Source organism: Balaenoptera acutorostrata, chromosome 5 (assembly GCF_949987535.1).
Source record: "Balaenoptera acutorostrata chromosome 5, mBalAcu1.1, whole genome shotgun sequence".
NCBI lineage: Eukaryota > Metazoa > Chordata > Mammalia > Artiodactyla > Balaenopteridae > Balaenoptera > Balaenoptera acutorostrata.
The window spans coordinates 139,247,650-139,275,284 of record NC_080068.1 but is presented as its reverse complement, the minus strand read 5'-3'; the positions used below and the strand labels follow the sequence as shown (position 1 = coordinate 139,275,284).

General features: G+C 45.2%; 1 protein-coding gene across 2 annotated transcripts; it reads right to left on the bottom strand.

Annotated features, from left to right (window-relative positions):
- Positions 1–823: 823 nt before the first annotated feature.
- On the bottom strand, positions 824–26,226 carry NOCT (nocturnin). 2 transcript variants are annotated; one of them, XM_007172358.3, is made up of 4 exons: positions 25,668–25,714; positions 7,631–7,668; positions 3,906–4,178; positions 824–2,812 (listed from the first exon to the last, which is right to left on the bottom strand). In XM_007172358.3, exons 3-4 carry the CDS (start codon positions 4,168–4,170, stop codon positions 1,989–1,991), a joined length of 1,089 nt encoding a protein of 362 aa, XP_007172420.1. In that variant the 5' UTR covers positions 4,171–4,178; positions 7,631–7,668; positions 25,668–25,714; the 3' UTR covers positions 824–1,988. The 2 variants fall into 2 exon arrangements, with proteins under 2 accessions (XP_007172420.1, XP_007172422.2); XM_007172360.3 differs by lacking the exon at positions 7,631–7,668 and having other exon boundaries at positions 25,668–26,226.
- Between the last annotated feature and the right edge of the window lie 1,409 nt (positions 26,227–27,635).

Sequence of the window (27,635 nt, the reverse complement as noted above, 5' to 3'; positions counted from 1 at the left end):
AGGCAGAGCTGCCTGCAAAGAAAGACTAGAGGGGAAGTAAAAATAAAATATAAAAGTGCCACCTATCAAGATTTATATACTACTAAAAACCTGTTTACATAAAATGCTCACGTGATTACATTTTAAATGAAGACAAATACAAACAACAAAAGCATACTGGTAAGTGCTTAGGCCTGAGGCCGTGGTCATGCTGAAGGATGACTTGTTGGCATTCCAGAAGCCCTACTGCTCAGTGGCATTCCCACCCACCCCCTGTCCCACCCCCAAACCACAGCCTGTTAACTTGTATACTGGTGGACAACATTTGAAACTCAAACACTCTTTTGGCTTTCATTCTCATCCAGATTTGCTTATGATATGGGTATGATAATTTCTCTTCAGGTTGGAGTGTTTTGCAGTAGGTAAACAATATTCAATGCCTGCCGTACGAATCAGTATTCTGCTTCTCAACAACATATGGATTAGTCATGCTAAGACCTGAACCAGATGACAATTGGTACAGATGTTCTTCCCGACCGCCATTCCCTCCAGGTAGCCCCACGATTTAGTGTATACAATATACTGGAAACCTCATTTGTCTCAAAAGTGGTTCCAATGCAGAAATGTCTGGAGGAACGACTTTGGGGACTCCAACCCCGTCACCGAGCGATACCTCATAAGCATAGCACAGATGCCTTCAACGTGCAACTACAGATCCACCTTTGTCCGGTTTAAAAATGAAGGTGTGAGTGGAAAGGACGGTGTGGGCACCGCATTAACAGGATTAAAAGATCCAGTCTATTCTCAGATTCTCTTTGCATTGAAAAGACAAGATATGAAAACATTAGCTTTAAAAGACCATTTATTTATTGATCTTAAATATTTACAACTCAGGGGTTAAAATATCTACCCATTTATTACCAATGGGCTATTTTTGGGGATTTTTTGTTAGGAAGGGGTTTCACCTGTTATCTTTACCACTTTTATTTCTGAGGGAAGAGAATTCCAGGTTATCTTTCTAACTCTATATTCTGCTTTCTAGTTGTTTTAAACCAGTCACCTGGCTATTTTAGTAAATCTCAACGACAGCCTCATTAACAGGCTAGAAGTAGTTTCCCATCTCTGAAAAGAAGGTCCCACTGACTTAGCCACTGCCACATATCAGCTCCTAAACAACCTATTGTGCAAAGCATATTCAATACATATAATGACACTTTTGAGTGACCGCAAATGTACACCGATAGCATTCCGATGGAAAACCAGAAATGGAATTTCTTCAAGAAACATAATAATGGGGGACACGGAGGCACAGAAAGGATTTGTGAAGAATGTATCAAGGAGAACTGATATTCCCACTTAAATAGCAAACAAAAACCCCTCCAGCCTAAACAGTTCCTTTGTACACTACTATTTTATTAGACCCCAAGTAAGAACATCTTTAATGCTTTAAGAAGATTACTATAAATTACTCTATAACTTATGTTTTGCATGGTTTTTAAATGTTCATAATGCCATAATTTATTTACTTAATTTTACACGAAGATATAAAAAAAATAAATATTGCCATGCATAACTTGCTGATATTTTTAAAAAACCACAAATAAATAACTTGAAATGCTGTCTAGAGAAATTGTTCCTGCATACTTGTTAATTACAGGGGACTCGAGCAAGTCTATTTTAATACAGGATCCTCAAACTAAAAAAGCTTCCAAACAAAGCTAAGTATAATGCCCTTAAATGATCAAAATGTAATTATTAATGCTAAGGGAAAGAAAACAATACAAACCGAAACTGGAGTGCAAACACCTTTTTCGCTGTAGGTTTTAATGGAAAAGGTTTGTGAGCAAATGGGGTTCCTTCCCCAAGGGCATGCTGGAAACATGGAAAGTGAAGTGAGAGGAACTGGTGAGCCTTCCTCAGTCAACCTCTTATCTTATTTCAGCTTCCTGAAACGTCCCTGGTTAAGACTTGTGACTAAAGAGACACAGACAAGCATTTATAAATGTCCATCAAGGTTCCTCGTTAAAGCTAAAGTCACACACTAGGGACAGGTGGTCTGAAGGGTAATTGAAGGACGGTAGTCGGTTGGGTCCAATCTGTTCCTCGGTGAGCAGAGCCAGGGCTGACCTCACGCTGAGCGCATGCTTGGAATACCAGATATAATCCAGAGTGTGCCGGCTCTCGCCCGAGGTCCGGATCTTCCAGGTCGTGTACGGAGGTTCCGACTGCCCGTCCGCGCTCAGCAGCTTGTAGGCGCTGTTCAGGTTGAGGCTGGAGGACGCGAAGTGTCTGTACACCTCCTCTGTCGGCTCTGCGTTGAAGTCCCCACAAACGATAAGGGGAATCTTGGCTCCCTGGGTGATGTTCTGCAGGTTCTGGAGAAGGTCACAGCCTTGAGCTGATCGAAATCGCTCCCAGCCCGTGCGAGCCTTCAGGTGGGTGACGGCGATGCAGAACTGCCGGCTGGACTCCTTGCACTCTAGGGTCTGGGCAATGGCCACCTGGTTGGTTTTCAACGTCATGGCCGTCAGCCTGATGTTGGCACTGTTGACGAGCTTGAATCTGTTTTGGAGAAAAAACAAGGCACAGCCATCTGGTCCGTTGTTGTGTTCCACATCCAGACAAGGTGACCAGGGCTTGGGGAAAAACGTGCCCTGATAGCCCAGTCTACCGAGGAGGGGGCGGAAGGTGTCAAAGTAGTGGTCCACCTCTTGCAGGCATAGTATGTCGGGCTGGTAGGCTAGGATTTCTTCCAGGATGAGACATTTCCTCTCTTCCCACTTGAGTGCTTCAAGAGGGCACTGTACAAAGTTGTCTTTGCCTTCTCCAAGAGCTGAAAGAAAAAAGGTGGTCAGTGGTCAGCTACTAAGAACCGCTACTAAGTACCTGCGAGTCTCCTTAGGTCTGACGCTACCCAAGACCTTCAGAGTGCTTCCCCTGCTTCAGATGCTCTGGGTGGTTCTTCTCTTACTGCACCGACCTACCAAACTGAGTAACCTCTTACCATCCCGATGAAGCAAGCAACTAACTGATCCTTTCGTATTAAAACTATTTCTTGTCACTATATTCTAGGACATAAGATCTTCTTAAGTTTTAGCTTTAGACAGTGTTCTCTGGCATCCAAGAGATCTAAACTATGCCAGATGAAGTAAATACATTTAACTCTATAGAGTGATTTCAACACTGACTTATAATAATAAGCCATACCAGGGCTTTATAGACACCACTTAGAATAAGTGACACCCATTTAAAATGGGCAGCTTTTTCCTACACCTGGAAAAAACAAATGAATCAAAGACTGGAAAGTCACGGAGTATGCCCTTCTTTTCCAGAAAAAATGGTGACCCTGGTTTCTTCTTAAAATTTCAACTGCGACATGATCGGCAATAAAGTTGACTGACACACCTGCTTTTTAACTGAGCAGACCCAGGAAAGGAGTCCTTTCTACCGTTCAAAGTAACATCTTAAAGCACAGAGAACTGAAGCAACATCTCTGGCCTCAAGTTACGAAGAGGCGTCTGGATGAGAACCCGGCCTCAGGAGTACCCCGACTCAGCACCACCCCTACACAGCCCCCACTCCCCGGAGAAGGCTCAGGGTCACCCGTTGGGTAGACTCAGTTTCCCCCTGCCACGTGCTATCTTAGTGCTGTGGACTCAAAGCGGGAGACAACTGATGAAAGCTTATGGGCTGACAAGAGACAGGAAGCATGTGCCGGGAAGCAGACACTTTCCCCGAACACGGAAAGTCTGCGCACGTGGAAGGTAAGGAGTACTTCCCGAGCTGCTGGACTGGGCCGTGAAAGCCAGGCGACTCCCCTTCCTGACCTCCCCGCGCGGGAGCTCCCCAGGCCGGCCGCCCCTCTCCCTGCGCACAGGCGGCGGGGCAGGCGGCGGGGAAGGCGGTCACGGCGCAGGCGGGCGTACCTTGGGCGAGGATGTTCCACTGCATGACCCGGATAGGCGCGTGGCTACTACTGGGGCCGTCGGCCCTCAGATCCACGAAACCCCTCTGGAAGCGGGGAGGCCGGGTGTGCAGGACGGCCCTGCACTCCTCAAGGAGCTCTTTAGGGTCAATGGGCTCCAGCTGTTCCGGGTCGGGCGCCACCAGATACTCCGGGTGCTGGGCGGCGGGGCTGCCGTCGAGGGTCTTGGTGAGAGCGCTGTAGAGCCTGCTCGTGCCGTTGCCCATGGGACACGCTGCGGGGAAGGAAAGCACAGTCACTTGCCCGGCTCCTCCTCCTCCTCCCGCTCGGCTCAGCCGGAAGGTAAGGCACTTAACTGTCCACAGAAGCCGGGAGCTCAGTTTAGGGCGACGTCGCCACGTTCGCTTCTACAGGGCGGATTAAAGGAGTTTCCGGGTTCTAGCTTTCTCTTAGGGGCGGGTACTTGAAAATACCGCTGTTGAGATACCTCGATCTTTATGGCTTCTTCTAACCTAGGATCTGTCTTTGTAATTTATAGACACAGTCTTATGAAAGCATGGCTGAACAAAATCCGTATTCCTTTTTCGGTGCATTTGAAGTGAGGACGTGAAGACCAGTGTGTACAGAGCCAGGTATCAGAAAGCCCAGTTAATCCTGGAGAACAGGTTCGGTTAGCGCAGGCTGTTGCCCTAGCCGTGTCACCTGTACAGATCCCTCCGCTGTGGCGAGAAGCGGCTGGATTCAAGCCATATCCCGCTTCCCGTACATGTTAACTGTACACCAGGGACCTGGCTTTCTGTGGGACACTGAACACCACTGAGCAGGACGGTCTCTAATCTAATATCGATTGCCAGATTTTTAACAAATCAGAAAAGGGGCTGGGGGCAGAGGCAGTTGCCCACATTTTCTGGGATCCTGGGAGGAGAAAGGGCGAGGAGAGGTGCAGGAAGCACCGTCAGTGCACTTCCTAGGGCTTCCTATTTTTATCTAACTCGACAATAACTCACTAAGGAGACTAGAGCACAACCTTCAACAAGTCAGCCTGAGGAGAGCTGTGGCCGTCACCTCACTTGTAAGTAGCTGGTTGCTCTTTTAAAGGTCAGCCTTGTTTCCTCTTCATTACAGTGTGACTTAGGGGCAGGTTTTACCTCGAACCGCCTGATGCCGTGCGCGGTTCCGGGCAATGGAGGAACCTGGATTTCCCTGCCCCGTCCAAGTCCTTGCCTCCTCTTGAAGGACACAAAGTCTCCTTCATAAAACGTATTATTTGGCAAGCTGATTGCACCTGAAACTAGCAGTTGATCGAACTTGCTGTAGCAGGTCACAAAAGCAGATTCAAGTGTTCACCACCAAGGGTTAACAAGCATGCAAGCATGCTTTCTATCGTTCCTTTTCATCAACTCCAAAGTAGTTCCACAACAAGAAAGCTAGATTAAGGCAAAGAAACACACCAGTTTTCCCAACATACATTTCTGTGCACGTGCAACTGCCAGCAAGCCTGTTCTTCTCACAAACACACATGCATGGACACACGCACACACCTGTTCTGAAACTGTTTGATTTGAATATTTTAAATTCCTTTTAATAAATTTGTTTGCCTATCTGAGTACATGGGTCCAGAGGAATTTTCTTCTTGGCTGGCAGTACAACTCTGAAAATCTTTCTTCTGTACTTCTAGATTTTTGGGTTTTTTTTAAGGCAGTAAAAATATTACTCAGCCATAAAAGGAAACGAAATTGAGTTATCTGTAGTGAGGTGGATGGACCTAGAGTCTGTCATACAGTGAAGTAAGTCAGAAAGAGAAAAACAAATCCTGTATGCTAACACATATATATGGAATGTAAAAAAAAGAAGAAAAAGAAAAGATTCTGATGAACCTAGGGGCAGGACAGGAATAAAGACGCAGATGTAGAGAATGGACTTGAGGACACGGGGAGTGGGAAGGGTAAGCTGGGATGAAGTGAGAGAGTGGCATGGATATGTATACACTACCAAATGTAAAACAGATAGCTAGTGGGAAGCAGCTGCATAGCTCAGCTATGGGAGATTGGGACATCAGCTTGGTGATTTGTGACCACCTAGAGGGGTGAGGTAGGGAGGGTGGGAGGGAGACGCAAGAGGGAGGGGATATGGGGATATATGTATGTGTATAGCTGATCCACTTTGTTATAAAGCAGAAACTAACGCACACAAATAAAAAAAATTAAATAAATAAATAAATAAATAAATAAATAAATAAAAGGCAGTAAAAAGTCCTACTGGGGGACTTCCTTGGTGGCACAGTGGTTAAGAATCCACCTGCCAATGCAGGGGACATGGGTCCGAGCCCTGGTCTGGGAAGATCCCACATGCTGCGGAGCAACTAAGCCCGTGCGCCACAACTGCTGAGCCTGTGCTCTAGAGCCCGTGTGCCACAACTGCTGAGCCTGTGAGCCACAACTACTGAGCCCGTGTGCTGCAACTACTGAGCCCGTGTGCTGCAACTACTGAAGCCCGCACGCCTAGAGCCCGTGCTCTGCAGCAAGAGAAGCCACCGCAATGAAGAGTAGCCCCCGCTCGCCGCAACTAGAGAAAGCCCGCGCGCAGCAACGAAGACCCAACACAGCCAAAAAATAAAATAAATTAAAAAAAAAAGTCCTACTGGTTTCTTAAGTGTGGCTTCCAGATCAGCAGCGTCAGCACCACCCTAACGGTTGACCAAACTGTCACAGGGCATCACAGCAAATTCACAGGGGCTCCAGTATGTGACATTCGTCAGGCTCTAGGCAAATGACCAGCGTGATGCAGTTCACTTTCAACAGGACTGCTCTACATCCTTTTAATGACATCATATCCTTGCCAAGCTGAGTTCTGGGGTAGCTGCTGTGATAAAAAGCAAGTACCATGTGAAAATGAATGTGAAAAAGAGGGTAACAGTGTCCAACAGGAGTCGAAGGTTTGAGGAGTTACGTGAAGCCAGAAAAACTATGCTGAGCCACACTTCTTTCTAAAAACTTAAGAAAAACCTTCACATGAAGTGACTAAGGAACAGGTTAACGTCTGTTCAGACAATAAAAGTGTGCCAGAAAGATATGGCGAGAAAGCCAATCAAAATTATATCCTATTGCAAAATGAGCTAAAAGATAAGACAGTGACAGAATAGCCTAAATTAGAAAACTCAGAAGTGAGGCAACACAAAGAATTAGTAACAAAAAACATAACAAAAAGAAATGAGGAGATAAAGCATTTAAGAGACAGTGGCAAACATTATGTACTAATTTTAAGCGAAGATGCAACATATGGATAAACAGGGGTTCTTGTAGCAGGAAAACCAATGCCAGGAAATGAAACAAATACTAAAAACTATAAATCGAGAAAACTTTTAGGAGTACAAAGTTTCAATCATGCAGGATGAATTAAGTTCTGGAGGTTTAATGTACAGCATGGTGACTACAGTTAACAACAGTGTATTCCATACTTGAAATCCTCTAAGAGAGGAGATCTAAAGTGAACTCACGTCCCCACTCCCTCAAACACACAGGGTAACTACGTGAGTGAGATGTTAATTAGCTTGACTGAGGTAATTATTTCACGTTTACAAATATCAAAATATTGTGTGGTTTACCTTAAATACACACAATTTTTATTTGTTAATTACACCTCAATAAAGCTTGAAAAAAATAAAGTGAATGGTTTAAAAGGAAAAAATTATGAGGTTAAAAAAACATGTATCATGGACACACATACCTGAGACTATCAACCCAGAATGACCAACACCAACTGGGCTGTAAAGAAAAAGAAAAAATCCCTTGGGCTCTAAGCAAAAACAGCAAGTAACTTCCAAGGACAATTAGAGTATCAGCGGACTTCAACTGCAATGTTTTATACCAGAAGAAAATGAAGTTACGCATTTGAAATATATGTCAAACTTTATACATATGGCTCATCAGTATACGAGGATACAAGGATTTTATATCCAGCAAAACTGGCATACTGATGTCAGGAGCACTTCTTCCAGAAACTACTAGAGTAAGGGATGGCAAACTGCAGCCAGATATATTTTAGTACAGTCCTCAAGCAAAGAATGGTTTTAAAGAGATGTTACACACACACACACACACACACAGTACGTGACAGGATTGTTTTTTGGCCCTCAAAGCCTAAATGTTTACTATCCTGCCCTTTTCAGAAAGGTCTTTGCCACCCCTGGAACTAGAGAACAAGATTTAGACCAAAATGACCAGAGACACTGATTTAAGAACTGGTGGTACTATATTAAACATATAGCTACTTAGAAAATCAAGTCTAAATGACGTTAAAAGACAGAGTACAATATACAATGGCTATGTGATCTGATAATGACCCAATGAAGATTTAGTACACACAAAAAAAGCATGGGGGTGGAGGGAAGCAGGGACCAGAAAGAAGCAAGCATATTCAATTAAAAATTGTTTAATTGTTCTTAGGGAATTCCCTGGCGGTCCAGTGGTTAGGACTCTGCTCTTCCACTGCAGGGAGCATGGGTTCGATCCCTGGTTGGGGAACCTTAATAAGATTCCCGTAAGCCGTGCATGGTGTGGCAAAAAAAAAAAACCCAAAACAAACAAACAAAAAAACAACTCCAAAAAACACAATCCACAACACAAAACATTGATAATTTGGACTTTATCAAAATAAAAACTTAAAAAAACATTCTTGTTAAAGTTGGCTCATTTTGGACCAATAGTGGATTATTAAATCTTGTCATTCACCTTATTTGTGACTTTTGGTGGTTTTCAAAAATTAAATTTACCATCAAAGGACAAAGCTTTGCAGCAAGAGGAAGGATGTACTGCATCGTGGGTATCAAAGCATCAGTTCCAGTCCGAGCTCTACCACCATTCAGCTGTGCCTCTCTCCAGAGCTGCTGGCAAGGCTTGTTAAGTGACCATGATTTCTTTAAGATTATTTGGAAAATGCATCTAGGTTAGAACAGGTAGCAATTTCAAAATAGTATTTCTACTAGAGGGCACACACATCTCTATTAAGAAAACTTGCGTATGTTATTCAGAATGACTTTTATTCCCCTCAAATTTGAGTCCCCAAATGGACAATTTCTGTCGGGTGTAATAACACTACTCTGGAATGCATTAAAGGTTGTCTTTTCAAAAGTTTTACTGACATAGACCTTTTGCTCTTGTTTCACTAGATTCATTTACCCAAGAAAGAGAATTGGGCAAAATTTCAACTAAGAGACTGGGCAGAGGGGAATTTCAGGGCATATTTACTATAGTCCTGTCTCTCCTCCTTAGATCTTACAGGAAACCCTAAGACGGTCCCCTTGATGGACAGATGCAAGCCTGAATACCCTGTTTAATAACGAAGCCAGCCTAGGACATGTCTTCTGATACCAAAGTACCTGGGAAGCTGATTAACCAATCAGCTGCTTGCATAGAGAGCAAGGCGTCAGGACAGAGACACATGGTCCTGGAAGATGGTTCCACCCTCCTCCTAGACAGCAAGGCTCTGCTCCTGCTGGGCACTCTGCATTCTGCCCACCCCTGCAGATCACTCTCTCGGCCAGTGGGCACTGGCAAAACTAATCTCCACAATCTAATCTAACCCTGCAATCCCCAGGAACCATGTGTCTGCAGTATGCTGATTTTACATTCTTATTTCTCTGAACTTTGGGAAGAGCACTCCATACCTATAAAATATGAGCTCATCTTTTCTCTCAAGAAGTGTTTGGTTAAAGATTAATATATACATAAATTAACAAGAGAAAAAGTGAATGCATGCTATGTGGAATGGGCTAGGGTACAGTAAGGGCTAAAACCATCAGGATGGGTAAGAGTAATCAAACACTTCAAAAAAGGACTCAAGATATTCAGCTCTCATTCCTGACTACACCACTTCCTTGGTAGGTGGCCACCATAATCCCCTGCCTCGCTCTCTCACACAGACACCACTCTGGTCCACAGAAGATACATCATTGAACAGACTAAAATCTCTCTCCTTATTGGCTATGGGGCTTATTTTGTACGGGGGAGAGACAAACAAGGCGATAGACATTTTGTCATATGGTGAAAAGTGCTTTGGAGCAAAATAAAAAGGAGAAAGGGGAGACAGGGAATGCTAGGGAAGGGAAGTTGCTAATTTATACAGGATGCTCAAGAAGTCTCACTAAAGGGTACAGAAATCTAACTGTCACAAGGAAACCAGTCTTAGAGAAATCCAGGAACATTCTGGGCAGAGGGAACGGTGAATGCAAAAGCCCCGAGGAAGGAACATGCTTGGCAAGGCTGCTGAACAGCAAGAGGGTTATAGAGTGACTTAGAGAATGAACAGAAGATAAGGTCCATGAGGCAGTAAGGACAGGGGAGCAGACTGTGTAGGCCCTGGGAGGCCATTCTATGGACTTGAGCCTTTATCCGAGATAGGAAGCCACTGGAGAATTCAAAGCAGGAGAGAGAATCTGATTCATATTAAAAAAAAAATCTCACTGGCTGATTATTAAAAATATACCACACTGTAGGGAAAGAAGGGCAGACATAGGAAACCCATTAGGGGACAGTTACAATAATCCAGGCAAGACAGTGGTAGCTAGGAGAAGTGGTAGCAGTTAAAGTGCTTGGATTCTGAATACATCCAAAGTCGAAGCCGACAAGTTTTGCTGATGACTTAGATGTGGCTTGTGAAACAGTAGTCAAAAAAGTTTCCAATCGGACTTCCCTGGTGGTGCAGTGGTTAAGAATCTACCCGCCAATGCAGGGGACATGGGTTCGAGCCCTGGTCCGGAAGATCCCACATGCTGTGGAGCAACTAAGCCCGGGCGATTATCAACCCGGACGAGAGTGTCAAACCCAGCCATTTCAGTGCTCTGGATGCAGACCAAAGGCATACAACGAACTGAGAAGCTTTTATTCACGAAAGCTATTGAACTTCAGTTAAGGACAGTGCTAGCCTGTGCCCGGTCCTGCTGGGACTGGTCCCACCCCTCCCCCTCAGCTCCATGCAAGTATTCAACTAGGGCAACAAAGGTACTAAATTAAGTTAAAATCTGCCCAAAAGAAAGGCCCAGGCCCTGATGGCTTTGCTGGTGAGTCTATCAAATATTTAAATAAGAAGTAGCAATCCTTCACAAATTCCCACTTACTGCTTCCCACGTATAGCCACTCTGGAAGACAATTTGGCAGTTTTTAAAATACACATAGAATTCATGCCCCTAGGTATTTACCTAAGTGAACTTAAGTTCATTCAGGAATATGTATGCAGGGACTTGCCTCGTGGCACAGTGGTTAAGAATCCGCCTGCCAATGCAGGGGACACAGGTTCGAGCCCTGGTCCTTAGCATGTGGAAGATCCCACATGATGCGGAGCAACGAAGCCTGTGTGCCACAACTACTGAGCCTGCACTCTAGAGCCCGCGAGCCACAACTTCTGAGCCCGTGTGCCACAACTACTGAAGCCCACGTGCCTAGAGCCCGTGCTCCGCAACAAGAGAAGCCACCACAATGAGAAGCCCGCGCACTAAAATGAAGAGTAGCCCCTGCTCGCCACAACTAGAGAAAACCCGTGTGCAGCTATGAAGACCCAATGCAGCCAAAAATAAAATAAATAAAATAAATAAATTAAAAAAAAAAAAAAAGAAGGAATCCCATGATACTGAGCTGGAGTCAGAGACATCAGCCTGAATTCATGTTTCACTTACTATACATATAGATGTGTAGATACAGAGATAATTAGCGATGTGGACGGCTGTTTTTCCACTTGCTGTCTGCCATGAGCTAATCATTTATTTAGTTAATGCTACCATCTACCTGCTTTTTTCCCATGCTACAAATGTCTATTTTACATCTTTATATGTCCGGGGTTATTGTGACGATAGAAACATAAATCTAAAACATTTTGGTAAAATATAACATTACTTCTTAAGGAATTTTGTTTGATTTTTTTGTGGGACCCTAGGAGGTCCTGATGCCTTGTCACGTCCCAGCAGGTAAGGTACTTCTGTGGCAATGAACGCTTTCAGTTAAAACTGTCATTTTTACATGATGCTATGTAAACATATATAATAAATACACATGAGTATTTATATATTTACATCTAACATCAGCTATATTTAGCTAAGAAGTATAAAAATTGAAACGGACACATTCTACACTCACAACTCAGCGCGCGCACACGGCATACAGAGATATCTAAAAGGAGGTTCACAGAACAGCTTTTTTCTGCACGCCATCTGGGCCATTTTCTGGTGTATTCCATGTCTTTTTAAAAAAATGCTGGCCGTGACCCGACTACATCTGGTTTCCGACCCACTGACGAGGCACTGCTCCAGCAGCAGCTCGGGGCGTGGTTCACGGGCCACCGGGGTGTCCAAGGTTTTCATGACGCTGAGACCGCACGTGCCTCACATTCTCTGTCTGGGTGCCTGTTCTCCGCACGGCCGTGGTGAAACCGCTGCCCGGTCAGCACATCTCAGGCACCGAGCGGCCCTGGGCTCCACTAGTGGCCACTGTGCTCTTCCCCATCACTCAGGGTTTTCATTTAAAAGTGCCTGTTTTACTTTAAAATGTCCCTTAGTGAGGCAGTAGTAAGTATCCCTGTTAAATGTGGAGCCTCGATGACAGATCTTTAATATGTGACAAAATGGAGAGTCCACAGAAACACTTATGCTGCACACAAAATACGCTGCCTTAAGGAAAAGCGCGCGGGTGAGTGTCTGAGCTGCAAAATGAACTCGTCCCTGTCGTCCCTGTCTTCGTGGAACACCATTTCACCTCGAAGAACCGACAAACTATAGTTCATCACATATGGACACTAGGCAGACACTTATCCACTAAAATGTAAGAAGAAGTCAGCCTGTCCCTTTAAGGAAAACAACTGACAGCGTTTTTGCCCACTAGGAAGATTTCCCAGAGGCAGTTCTGGAAAACGTATCTGCCTTCAGGAGCCTGACAAGTCCCCAATACTTAAAAAAACGTTTCTGACAAGATTGGTGATGACAGTAGCTACAGTTATTTCTATATTGCGTAACACTTGGAAGATCTGCATAACCCAGTTAACCAACATTTGCCAAAAAACCAATACCAAAAGTTCACTGATATATATGGTATCAGATTCCACGTCGCAAATAACTACGTATTAATATAAAGACTACCACAAAAAAAGACTATCCACAATGATCTTATAAGGCTATTAAAATACTTTTTTCCAATTATATTATCTGTGAGAGACTGAATTTTCTTTGTATATTTTAACCAAAATATATCACAACAGATTGAATGGAGAAGCAGATACGAGAATATGGCTGTCTCCTATTAAGCCAGACTTTAAAGAGATTTCCAAAAATGTCAAACAACGCAACGCCACTCTTTCACTAACTTTCTTTTTGTCTTGGAAAACAGTTCAAAAGTGTTATTTACGTTAACACTGATTTTACTATTAAATGACTTGATAAACATTTAAAAATTCTCGTCTTACTTTCTAACATGATATATAAACATAGGTCATATTAATTATGTTATATATTAACCCACATAAACAAAATTCTGTGGGACCCTCCGTATTTTTTAAGAATGCGAAGGGGTCCAGAGAACAACAGGTGAGACTGTCTCTTGTAGACCCACCGTCACCTGAGTGCAGACATCCCGTTCCAGGGGATACGAGCAAAGCAATCCCCGGGGAGAAAATGATAACTAAAAAAGGTGAAAGGAAATAACAGAAAGTAGACATGTCTGTCATTCACACAGAGCACGCATCTGAATTTTTCTCAAACTGACAGAGCATCTGATCACGAAAGGTGGGAGAGGTCACTGCTGCTAGGCTGTCTCCAGGGCACTCCAGAGACTAGTACTGTCTCCAAAGCACGGACAAGCTTCCCTGACCTCTGTCCTCATATTTCTAAGCTCCAACCTGGATTTTCCATAACTCAAAAATATTCTTCTCATCAAGTCAGTTACTGAACCAAATCAGAAGGGATCTGGGGAAGTCCCAATTCATTTCTCCCTGTCTTCAGTTATTCTTTCCGGCTTTTATCCTAAGAACATACGGGCTTACTCGGTTATTTTTCAAGGCTTTATTTCCTAAAACTTTCTGGTAACATACAGACATCAGTTCAAAGGAAGTGCTAGGGAATTAATAACTCAAAGTGGACACCATGGAGACTTCACATGCTATTTTTGCACTTGTAACACCGTCGTAGCAAGGCTCAGAGCCACCCAAGAACTGCAAGGTGGTAAGGCAAGTTATTTAAATTTGAGAACAAAGGAAAGCTGAAGAGCATGCGACACCCTTCTGTCCCTCCCCCATCCTGAGGAAGATGCCCATGACAGCTAATGACTGCTGAATGCTTACTATGCACCACTGGCAAATTAAGTAATTCTCACTACATTCCTAGGAGGTAGCCACTTTCATTATGCCCCTTTTACAAGGAGGGATAACTTAGTAACAATTCTCTCACCTGTTTTAAAAAAGTCATTTTTTCTTTTAGAGTATCGACCATTTAAAAAAATTTTTCACACATAAATACAAGTCCAATTCCAAAATTGCTTGCCTTTCCGCTGAAGTTTTATACCTTAATAGGGGTTGCCATTCAGGACTTTAAAACAATCGTCAAAGGTTCAGAACAGCAACATGGAAAGCCACTTTCCTGAGGCAAGGCAGCACAAACAATTCATCCAGGTGGTTGCTAAGATACTGGAAAGCATGAAATCTTGACAAAACCTCTACTGAACTTTTATGTGGCACTCATACTGGCTTCTGGGTCCAATTCTACATGTGTGTGGAGTGTTATTTATTTGACCCCATATTATATTCGGTTTTTGCCCCAAATTCATTTTTTTCCCAGCCACTTTACTAGAGAAAGTATCAGCCATCATTTCAATGTAATGCACATGATGTAATTTATACAGGCAAAAGGCAGGTGACAACAGCTTTACTTCTCATGCCTTTCTCATTTAGCTGCACCACTCCCATCTCTTGCCATTTCCCAATCCTATAAGCATATTTCCATATACACCAAGAACTGGATGCCTGCATTCCGTGACGATATGATGACGATGAATAAATACGTCACTGCTATTTTACTTTATAGGAATAACTCTTCTTACCCTTATAATAGCCTTTAAAGGTCTGCCAGAGAATTCAGATTATTTAGGTTCCAGAAATACAGCAGTGGTTATGTAAACGTCCCCCATTTTGTCATCCCTTTATTTTCCTAATAAAGCAAAAGTGGGCTAATTACTAAAATACAGAACACATTTACTCTTTACACTACGGATTACTAAAGCAACTCTAAAGCAACAGGCGGACCACCATTTAAGTTCCTAAGAGTGCCAGCCATCAGAGGGAAATGATCAGGGTTTAATGACAACACCTTCAATCAGTAACTAGAAGGCTGGATGAGAACCCAAACAGTTGAGACCTAAACTGACTGGGCCAACCACCCCAAGCAATCCTAACAGCACTCAGAAATCACAGCAGAAAGACCTCTCTCCACGTAACGTTTCTCTACTTACCCAGCAACTGCTTCTTCTAGAGTCTGCCCAAACCGTTCAGTCTGTTAATAATTTCTCACAACTAGTCTGAGCTTAGTCTCCTGATACGATGGCTTGGCAAAAATGCTGGTTAAAAAGCAAAAACTGAAGAAAAGCCAGGATTCTCTGGGTCCACGCCTGAGAAGCTGCTGGAGCTGACCAGCCTTGGGCCCTCGGAAACCTCCGAGCGTAAAGTACCCAGAAGTGTAAAGCACAGACGTCACGGGAAGGCATCGCTGAACAGCGAGCCTGTGCTGCCACCTACTGGCCGCGTGCTGAACCACCTCGGAAAGTTCAGACGGCTAACTCAGCAGCTAGCTTTTCCTGGGCTCCTTAGAGCAGCTTCCTGAACACACGCGGCCACCTTCAAAACAGTCACAAGATAACCATCGACCTAAAACAGCCTGGGTGCTGGATATGTGGTATAGTTCGTATTTACTGAAGAAGTCAAAGATGCACAGCCCCCCACCTCCCAGCTTCATGGAGCAAGCCCCAGTGGCTCCCTTTTTCTTACACGTGGCCTTCTTCTCCTACTTAAATCACCCTTGACATTTGAACTACAATCCCTGTCCTTCACTCATTAGTTCTATGAGGAATAGGGACTACATCTGCCTTGATTACCACTTGCCCTGGTACCCGGTACCCGGCCTAGCGCTTTAAAAACGTTAATAAAAGAAAGGATGGCAAGTGGCAGCAAAGTGTTAATTAAGGACCCCTGTCGAACACTGGCAGAAGAACCGCCTTACCTGGCAGAAGAACCGCCTTACGTTGGTAGAGCACTTAATGGTGCACTAGGCTCTTGTACTTGGTGAGACACCTGTTACCCTCTCAAGAACCCCTTGGCTCTTTTATAGATGAGGCTCAGAAGTGACTTGTCCTGAGTCACTATTAAACGTACTCTATCTTTTTGGCATTTTGTGAGACTGTAGTCAGGTCCCTCTCTTTGTATTTATGTACCCATCAGCTAGAACACCGAAACTCAAAACAGTGCAACACGTCCCCGGCAGGTCCACCTGGTAAATGCACACAACCACCTTCAAATTCTGTGACGCAGTGTGGACTTGAGTACATTACATTTCCTGGGTCCTAGAGACCAGATTCTAAGCGTGGGAAAGCCTTACGGCGAAAGCTTTCACTTTTCTCAGCGAGGCAAAACGGTCTTAAACACATGGACTCGGGTTAGGCTGCCTCGTTTCAAATCCCGGTTCCTCCTTTACTAATCAGATCGTGACCAAGGTATTTACCTCTGTGGCTCACTTTCTTCATCTGGGGATCACTGTGACCTACTTCACTGGCTTACCGGCCGCTGAATTAAACTAGCTGTACCCAGCACCTTCGAAAGGGGAGCTAAATGTTAGCTATTTTGTTACTGTTAGTGAAGCTCACTTTCTGGGTTTAAAGAGAAGCTACTTTTACCATTTGCGAGCCCAGCATGTGCCGTACCCCTTGCACGTATTTTCATTACTCTTTCCAACCATCCAGCAAGGTAGGTATTGTGTTTGTCTACTTTTGTAAACACGGAGACTGAGGTTAAGTGATCACCTGGTTTTTCTCAGGATTGCGCAACTGGCAAAGGGTCGGCCCCGGAGGAGGCTGCCTGCACCTTGGACTGCAGCTCACCAGCATCCCTGACAGTGCTGGTCCCGAGTCAGGCCAACGGGATGGAGCACGGAATCAGGAATCAAGAGGTCGAATTCCACCTCCTCCCTCTGCCCAGGACGTCACGGGGACGTCACCGCCGTCACGGTGCGCACACTGGCACAGCACCAGCACGAAGTGTACAAAGCGGTGTAATGACCCACATGGCATTCCTAGAGATATCAAGCGAAGGTCACGGCTCTCAACCCAGCGCGTCTAAAAATACAAGATCCTAGACACAGTGTGACAATCCCAACGACCTCTGCTAGGCAGCGGTCACAGACAGGAACGCCCAAGTGTCTTCCGGACAAGGCTAAGCTGTACCTTCAGTCATGCCCGATTCATCTAGGAAATATGGCTAAGGGAGAAAGGAACCCCTCCACAGTGAACGCTGAGGTTAACCTGTTAAAATTGGTGCTCGATTGTTAGTGGGCTGGCCAAGTGTTGCCACAAGCCGGGCTTTTCTAGCATAATGCTCTGAAGTGAAACTGAAAAGGCAGAAACGAAAAGAATCTGGTGGGACAGCAGCTCTCCACTAAGACATCAGGTCTGTGTTACTACCTGACGCCCATCACTAACATTCCCGGGATACTCAGGGATACTCAAGAAGCGGGCCAGGTTTACAGCTATGAATGGAAGTATGGAGTATGGAGCCAAGAGGACTATTTGGCTGATATTTTTCCCTCTAGATCAGAGGTCCACACACTATATAGCCTGTGAGCCACATCTGGCCAGTGCCCTGTGTTTGGGCTGCCTGTGATCTTTTACATTTTTAAATGGTTGAAAAAAAAAACTAATAGTATTTCATGATGTGAAAATCATATGAAATTCAAACTTCAATGTCCGTAAATAAGGTTTATATATTGTCTGTGGCTGCTTCCACACTACAGCAGCAGAGTTGAACAGCGGTAACAGATATTTGGTCTATAAATCCTAAAATATCTACTAGCTGGCTCTCTATAAAAAAATTTGCACACCCCTGCTCTAGGTTATATTGAAATGAATTATATAGTTTGTACATACTTCACAAAACCAATGAAAGACGCAGTCATTTAAAACAGGGGAAAACAATTCACATATAAATTTCCATAGCCTTGCTTGAATAATTACGACACATGTAGGAAAAGAATCATCTTTTAAAATCTGAAGTGAAACTGTCAGTAGTTTTAAAATCTCTAGTCCATTGAGGACACGGAGAGTGGGAAGGGTAAGCTGGGACAAAGTGAGAGCATGGCATGGACTTATATACACGACCAAATGTAAAATAGGTAGCTAGTGGGAAGCAGCCATATAGCACAGGGAGATCAGCTCGGTGCTTTGTGACCACCTAGAGGGGTGGGATAGGGAGGGTGGGAGGGAGATGCAAGAGGAAGGGGATATGGGGACATATGTATATGTATAGCTGATTCACTTTGTTATAAAGCAGAAACTAACACACTATTGTAGAGCAATTATACTCCAATAAAGATGTTTTTAAAAAAATTTAAAAAATAAAAATCTCTCGGGGCTTCCCTGGTGGCGCAGTGGTTGAGAATCTGCCTGCCAATGCAGGGGACACGGGCTCGATCCCTGGTCTGGGAAGATCCCACATGCCGCGGAGCGACTAAGCCCGTGAGCCACAACTGCTGAGCCTCCGCGTCTGGAGCCTGTGCTCCGCAACAAGAGAGGCCTCGATAGTGAGAGGCCCGCGCACCGAGATGAAGAGTGGCCCCCGCTTGCCGCAACTAGAGAAAGCCCTCGCACAGAAAAACGAAGACCCAACACAGCCAAAAATAAATGAATAAACTCCAATCTCTTAAAAAAAAAAAAAAAAATCTCTAGTCCAACGAGTCATTTTTAAAATGGGAATCGGTAAGTCGTGTACAATGAATAGGTCATCGGGCGTGAGGCTGAACATAAATTACTCTCCTTCCTAAGAGCTTTCAGGAGTAAGGTACAAGTAGGAAAAATGTGTTAAAGACTGAAACAATAACATGGTAAAACAAGAAAGGATGCCACCAATGGGCCAAAAATTTGGAAAAATTCCAGGAAAGCACAGACAGACAGGTTTGAATGAACAGAGAACCCGGAGTGGAGGAAAATGCAGCACAAGCTACCAAAGGTAAATTAAATATGGCTCTTCCCAAGAGAGCTTTGAAGAAACCCCCAGTTGAGTCCACAAAGACAAAGGACAGGGGAGGCAGAGAGGAGATTGTCAGGGTCACTCTTTCAGGAATGGCACTTGACAGAGCGGCTAGTTCCGCCACTTCCCCTCTCTCTCACAGACAGAAGAGGGTTGCTTCTGCCAGCTGGAGAGGAGGCTTCAGGGAAAGGGGGACAGGCCGTGGAAGGGCTCCCAAGGGCGATGGACGTGAAGGGCAGCAGAGCAGACCAGGCACTAACCCTGGACCTCAGGGATATTGTGAAGTGCGGGCTGGAGCGGGCGAGCTAAGCAGCAGAGGACACAGAAGGGAGCCTGCCGGGCCGCTCAGGGGCTCTACAGGAGGCCTGGCTGCCCCCCACCTAACCTCCCCACCTACAGGGCGTGCAAACTGCCCCCCCACCCAACCTCCCCACCTACAGGGCGTGCAAACTGCTCTCCCCGGAGGAAAGGCCTGCCGGAGAAACGTGCACACATAGCTACATATATTCACAACTACATAGGACACAATGTAAGACTAGGCTTCTGTGAAAAAAGGAGCGGAGAACTAGAAAATGTCCAGAAATTGTAAACGACTGCAAAATAGACACGTTCAGAAAATCTCATGAAATAAAGACTTGAAAAGATGAGAGGAGCCATAGAGGGTGGGTCCATATGGACAACAATCTGTCCAACGGGACTTTTTAACAACATGAGAAGGGGGGATGACACAGTGATGAATATGATACAATAACCCAAGAAATAATAGAAAATCTTCCTGTGCTAAAGCATGGGATGTCCTTAGACTGAATGGGCTCACCTGACGCTGAGACATTTATCCTGACAGAACTTTTGAACACCAAGGACAAACAATCCTAAACTTCTGGAGATAACCAGTACTGACAAAGACATTTAAGTTCTCAGGGAAAATATTTTTATTAATGGGCATGTGTTACTTGTGTAATTAAAAACTATCATGATGAAAAGCTGCTCAGCATCACTAATTATTAGAGAAATGCAAATCAAAACTACAATGAGGGGCTTCCCTGGTGGCGCAGTGGTTGAGAATCCGCCTGCCAATGCAGGGGACACGGGTTCGAGCCCTGGACCGGGAAGATCCCACATGCCGCGGAGCAGCTAAGCCTGTGCGCCACAACTGCTGAGCCTGTGCTTTAGAGTCTGTGAGCCACAAATACCGAGCCTGAGTGCCACAACTACTCAAGCCCGTGCGCCTAGAGCCCGTGCTCTGCAACAACAGAAGCCACTGCAATGAGAAGCCCACGCACCACAGTGAAGAGTAGCCTCCTATTCCCACAACTAGAGAAAGCCTGTGCGCAGCAACGAAGACCCAGTGCAGCCAAAAATAAATAAATAAATATATTAAAAAAAAAAAAAAAACTACAATGAGGTACCACCTCACACCAGTCAGAATGGCCACCATTAAAAAGTCTACAAATAACAAATGCTGGAGAGGGTGTGGAGAAAAGGGAACCCTCTTGCACTGTTGGTCCGAATGTAAATTGATACAGCCACTGTGGAGAACAGTATGGAGGTTCCTTAAAAAACTAAAAATAGAACTACCACAGGACCCAGCAATTCCACTACTGGGCATATACCCTGAGAAAACCATAATTCAAAAAGAGTCATGTACCACAATGTTCACTGCAGCTCTATTTACAATAGCCAGGACATGGAAGCAACCTAAATGCCCATTGACAGATGAATGGATAAAGAAGATGTGGTACATATATACAATGGAATATTACTCAGCCATAAAAAGGAACGAAACTGGGTCATTTGTAGAGACATGGATGGATCTAGGGACTGTCATACAGAGTGAAGTAAGTCAGAAAGAGAAAAACAAATATCATATATTAACGCATATATGTGGAACCTAGAAAAATGGTACAGATGAACCGGTTTGCGGGGCAGAAATAGAGACACAGATGTAGAGAACAAACGAATGGACACCAAAGGGGAAAGTGGCGGGGTGGTGGTGGGATGAATTGGGAGATGGGGATTGACATGTATACACTAATATGTATAAAATGGACAACTAATAAGAACCTGCTGTATAAAAAAATAAATAAAATTCAAAAATTCAAAAAAGAAGAAAACTATCATGAAAATTTTCGAAATAAAATTCAGCATGAACCACCTAAAAGAGAGATGCACATCAACCTTGAATTGCTAAGTATTCATCAAGTGTGATAACCATTCAAGTGGTTATCAAGGTCCTATGAATCCTGATTAGAGTGACTCCTAACAACAAATATATATGCTGAGTCTCCCTCCTCCTTCCAAGAACCTGACTATACCTGCCTCACCTCTTTTAGCAAACATCCCATCACAGGAACCTACAGAGTACATATGTATCCACCTATCTACTCTATAAATTGTACACTCCCGTTACAATGTCAGTGTCAAGTTCTGTCTCACCGAACTTTCACAAATACACCAGTTCTTTCCTTTTCTTGAAGCTCGCTTTTGCTCAGGTAAACATTCCTGCTCAGGCGTCTCCTGAATTGTCTTAGGCCCCAAGCTCAATGCTCATAACATTCTTCCAGAATTCTCTCCGGGTTTCCCAAACTTTCCAGGAGGAATAAGTACCTCTAGGAGTGGAGCTTATAAAAATACTCCCCAGGCTTTCCAGAGAGAATCACCTGCGGCACTTGTTAAACACAACATAGCCAGGATCCTCAGGAAAAATTGATTCAAGTAGAACAGGTGAAAGACCCAGATGATTCTCAAGTACCCCTCGTCCCAGGGTGTTCATCGCTCTTCCCACACCTGCCACCTTCTTCCGGCACATGGTCTTCTCTCACCCTCCTTTCTCGCATTCAAAGCAAAGTTTTTTTCCAACAAATCTAGCCACACTCATGTCTTTCTTCTCAATCTCTGCTGCAATTAGTCATGAGAAGCAATAAAATATTTGGCCTTTTAAGTGTACTGTGTTTCAGTAATACTTGTGGATCGATTGATACCGATTTATCTTATTAATTTTTTTTCGCCTAGGCAAAGTCCAGCAAGTGAAGTTAAATGATTTGCAAATGTTCATACAAGTGTGTTGAATGTGAGTCTGGAGCTATGGTTACTAATTCAAAAGCCCCCAATAACTCACCGTATTTAAGCTCTTACCATTAAATGCTACAGGAAAACAATACCTTGGTTCTCCTACAAAGAAAGCAATTTATTTCTGTAGAAGCTTGATAATTACAAGCTTTTGCATTTCTTCTCTCTCATAAGCAGCTTACTCACATCGTTAAGGGACATACTAAATAAAGCTGCCTCCTCAAATGAGCCGGTATTTGCTTTTAAAATTGTACCAAGAAAAAAAGCAACATGTTCCAGTGACGGAGAACAGTAATTCAGCCAACTCTTCATTAGCTGAGGAGGAAGGCATTTATAAACCCACAGATGACACCGGACCAGTAGAGTCACTGTGGTAACTGCTGCTTCTTTATGGGGGCTGCTGTCCTTCCACGAGAAAAGGTAGCAAGACACTGCTAGGTCCCCCTTTAAATTCTAATAACCCAGCATTTGATGACTGCAAAGGGGCTGCACTCATCTTTCCAGTGACCTCTGATTGCCAAGGGGCGTAAGTTAGGAAGGAACTGATTATCAAACGGGGTCAAGTGTGAGGCCTTATTACCCATCCTCCCGCAAAAAGGTGCTGGAGGGAAGAGTAGCTTCAGTTCCCTGAAGGTTTCTCTAGCCAGATGTCTAAACCTCGGGGCCTGTAAGAATAATCTGGTTTTTATTCTTGTTGTTATTTTGTTAAGTAATGTGGAATCTGGGGCCCACCTGTAACGATTCTGTTTAGTAAGTCTACAGTAGGATCTATGAATCTGCATTTATTTAAAAAGCACATAATGCTGGTTCTGAGGCTCTTTGGGAAACATTTCGCAAGGCATCTCTTCTCTCACCCTGCCACATCCATGCTTCATGCCTTCCACTTTGCTCCTGGCTTTTCCCAAGCAAAGTGTTTTAATCTCTTTCCATCCTAAACTGCACTTCAAGGCCCAGCTCAAATGCCAACCACGTTTTGAAGCCGAGAAAGATCACCACTGCTAAAAGGGACTTTGCGCTCTCTGGTACCCTTGTGCCATTTGCAAACCTTTAATTGTAACAGACGAAGAATAAAAGGTGTCTGATTTCATTAAACAGTCATGTATGTCTTTGTGCAAAACTCACCTCTCTTACTGGGCACTAAACTCCTGAGAGGCAGGCTAAGTCCCACGTTCTTTTACCTCCCATAATAAAGCACCTACAGAGTGAGACAGACTGTAAGTTTCTGAATGAATGAGTGATCAAGCGATGAACTGATGAATGCATTCATGAGTGTCTTCCAACAAGCAGCTGAAGCGAAAACTGCGCAGAAGCCAGAAAATTGCCTAGATCTTGTAGTAGTAACTGTCTATAATAGTTTACAATAGTTTAACTACCATAAAATCTTTCAATTTCCTTCTGAAACTTCAGGGGACTTCCGGAAAGTTCATTAAACACCCTTCTGGGTCCAAAGCCTAAGATTCCAAATGTTCTGGCCTTTCTTCCTCAGCCAATAGCACAGCTCTCTGTATGTGTGTTACGCAAGCTATCTGTGCTCCCAAGATGAGCCTACAGACTAACTGCCCCGAGGGGCCTGGAGGAAATTTAAGGTGAAAGGTTAAGATAGGAGAGACGGCTAGGAAGACCCCAACTGGTTTTCTTTCACCCCTTCTCCCACCTCAAACCTAACAATGTTCCTCTTGAAAATTTCCAGCAAGAAAAAACACTGACCTTCCCTGGTGGTGCAGTGGTTAAGAATCCGCCTACCAATGCAGGGGACACGGGTTCGAGCCCTGGTCTGGGAAGATCCCACATGCTGTGCAGCAACTAAGCCCATGCGCCACAACTACTGAGCCCACGTGGTACAACTACTGAGCCCGCGTACCTAGAGCCCGTGCTCCGCAACAAGAGAAGCCACCGCAATGAGAAGCCCGCGCACCGCAACGAAGAGTAGACCCTGCTCGCCGCAACCAGAGAAAGCCCGTGCGCAGCAACGAAGACCCAACGCAGCCATAAATAAGTAAATAAATAAATAAATTTATCTAAAAAATACTTTATAAAAAAGAAAAAACACTAACAGATATTAGGTGGTAACCATTCTAACAGTTATTTCACTGTGCCAAATTCCTATAGAACTGGAAAGAAGATCTCAATGAATGCCAAGTTCATCCTTTTTAAGAACACTAAAGAATTTAGAGTCTCCGGTAACCAGTTTAACATCCTAATTTTATTTTACTTTATTTTATTTATTCATTTATTTTTGGCGGCACCTTAGGGCATGTGGGATCTTAGTTCCCCCGCCAGGATCGAACCTGCGTCCCCTGCGGTGCAAGCGCCGAGCGAATCTTAAACCACTGGACCGCCAGGGAAGTCCCTAGTCACATTTTGGGTGATCACTTTCAGTAAAGAAAGCCACACTGAACATATTCTTTTTACTGTTCAATCTGTCCTTAAGTAAATCCCAAACTTGGGAATTCCCTGGCGGTCCAGTGGTTAGGGCTCAGGGCCTTTACTGCCCTGGCCCTGGGTTCAATCCCTGGTCTGGGCAACCCGCAAGCCACGCAGCGGGGCCAAAAAACAAAAACAAAACAAAAAAACCCGTTAACCCAGAATTTTTGGAGCAAAATGTAGTTATTTACAATCTAAGATGCTCATACGTCTTAAACAGCAATAAACTTGAGCACAACCAAAATACACTTTTTAATGTGATAAAATTGCCAGTTTTGAAAGAGAAGCTTTATTCCTCATTTTGAAAAGTATGACTACTTTGTATGTAAATTGTGGCCGCGGTAATGGGTCCTCAGGCAGAAACCTCGGTGGCCAGAAAGGGGAAATCCAGGGCACATGACGTATAAAATTGGCTCTTGGCAAAGACGGCATCACTTTTGCAAGATCTTAAGCCAATACAGGACGCAGAATGACGCAAATATTAAGACGGGAAGGCTCCCGAAACATTTCAAATGTATGTCCAAAGAGTCAGTGCATGTTATAACACACTGTTCACATGACATTTTTCAAAATTCAGAACCGAAAAGCCATGCAGGCCACGTGATCAGATAAATGTAAGTTTAGATTTTTTGTTGGTTTGTTTGCATAAAATGTTCCATCATTAGTGCGATTAGAAACAAAACACAAATAACCTGCGGCCTCGGAAGGAGAAAACTTACAGGTCAAGAGCGAGAAATACAAAAAGCACGACATCGAACGGTAAGGATCAAACTAGAAGCCCCCGCGGGGTTCCGGTTCTTACCGGACGCGGTGCAAGCCCCAGGCAAGGGAAGGCGAGGGCAGAGCCGCAACGGGGAGCGGAGACAGCGGCTCAGGGAGAGGGGGACCCGCTTCCCGGTCCGACCCCACCGCCCGGCGGCCCCCGGCTTCCCATTCATTCCGCGCCGTCTCCAGGTGGCGGCCGCGTGTTGGCCGCCGCCGCGTTCTCCGCCCGGAACCGCCGCGCACTCACCTGTTCGGGAGCACGACCTCGCGATGCCGCGGGCCGCCGAGGCCGCCGCCAGGAGCCGGGGGGAAGCGAGGCGCGGGGCGGCGGCGGGCGCGGGCGAGCGGCGGCGCGGCGGCGGGCCGGGCGGGCGGCGCAGGCCGGGCGCGTCCCTCTGCAGCAGGGCGGAGCAGAGCCGCCGCGGGCTCTGATACATGCCGGGCGCCGCCGCCGCCGCCGCCACCCCCGCCGCCGCCGCCGCCGCCGCCGCCGCGGCCCCTGGCGCGCCCAACCCACCCGCGAGCCTCGCCGACGCGGGCGAGTCGAGCAGACTGTCTGGGGCGTCCGAGTGGAGGCTCCCGGGCTCCTTCTCTTCCCGCCGCGGCCCGGGGGAAGGTGCTGGGCAGGCGAGCCCGAGACTGAGCGGCTGATGCTGCGACGCGAAGACACTGTCTGCCGCCAGCCGGCGAGAGCTGCGGGGTAACCGGCGAGCGCAGAGCGCTGACAAAGCGGGCGCTACCAAGCGCGACAGGGAGGGGGGATCCATGGGACCGAAGCCCGGCACGACCCGGCAGGGACTCCTCGAACCGGAGTGATACTACTTTAGGAGGAAGCAGATCTTAAGCTATTTATAAGGTGGGGGCTGTGGGCGGTCCAAAGTAACAAGGATCCCTTGAGGCGGTTTTAAAGGAATGAGCCTCCCCTTCCGCTGTTTGCAGTGGAAACGCCCACAGGCTGGGAGACCCAAGACAGCTCCAGGGCTCTGGCCCTGGAGACACGTGGGTGTCCGAGTGGAAGACAGCGTCCGTGTGTACGTGCGAGTGTACGTGTGAATCCGGCAAAGGGTGTCCGCCCCCGACGCCGTAGGCGGACCATGTTGCGTTAAACGAAATTAAGCACGATAAAGCCCCCACTGTGTGCGAGGGCGATGCTGAGGAAGACAACATCCCATTCGTCAAGAATGTTATCCTCAGGCAAAGGGGGCCGAAGGTGGCAAGAGAAATCAGACTATAAAGCTCTACAAGGTAGATTAAGATCAGTGCCACAAGTTTTCCCAAGTTTGGCGATAGAGGTCATAACAGGCCTGCGGTTTTTAGAAGGTTTATTAGAAGACTTGGCATTTGTGTTGGGCAAAGACTTGAAGGTCTCGGTTTTACACTTGTGGAATTTGCAGGGGGGAGAGTGGTGGTGATTTACACATGAAAAAGGGGAATAAAGAAAGCCCTGGGTGTATTTACAGGAACAACTCTTAGTTATGTAGGATGGACGCTAAGGAGTAAGAAGACAGATGCTTGGATAGGTTATACCGCGGGAGGCAGACGTTATATTAGACGTAATTTGGTAGGAAACAGTGAGCGGTTTTGTGAGCTGCGCAAGGATATGATTTAGGGCCGTGGTTTCCTTGAGGTCATGTATCTCGGGCATGTGAAAAGGCAAGAGGGAGAAGTAGGTCAGCTGATAAAAAAGTTATTCTAGACTTGCATCTAGTACTGGAAAAGAATGAATGGAAGAAATATCTCAGCTAGATTTGGGCAGGAAACGATGACTAACCAGGAAGGGAAGTGGGGTGAGGGGGAGGGAGGCCCAAGACTGGATTCCTCTCTGAATGATCTATGACCTAGAAATGTTTTCTTGCCGGATTTCCCATGGTTCTGTTGATTCTCCTGTCTTGAGGAACTGGAAGCTTTTCATTACCGAGGATATTCAACGTATGTTCAGGCCTGGGCTATATATCTGACGTCCGGAAGGTGTGGTTGCCATCAGCTGGCACAGGTTGATCATAACTCCTGGGAGATATGCTTCTTGGCAAATCATTAAATCTCTTAGTCTCTTAGTCTTAGTCTATGAAAACAGAATCATACCTTAGTCACTAGGTGAAATAAAAAGTGCTGATAAAACTAACCTATAAAAAGTGTTTTGCAAATACAGCAAAATGTTGAATTAGAATCTAGGGTCTATGGGAGTTCACTTACAATTCTTTTTCTTTCCCATGTG

Bases quoted from the DNA above. Each gene is read 5' to 3' on its own strand.
- NOCT (XM_007172360.3), bottom strand. From the start codon at position 26,187: ATGGATCCCCCCTCCCTGTCGCGCTTGGTAGCGCCCGCTTTGTCAGCG. The intron at 4,179-25,667 runs GTGAGTGCGCGG...CCTTCCCCGCAG, and splicing joins GAGGTCGTGCTCCCGAACAG to CGTGTCCCATGGGCAACGGC. The intron at 2,813-3,905 runs GTACGCCCGCCT...TTTTTCTTTCAG, and splicing joins GTGGAACATCCTCGCCCAAG to CTCTTGGAGAAGGCAAAGAC.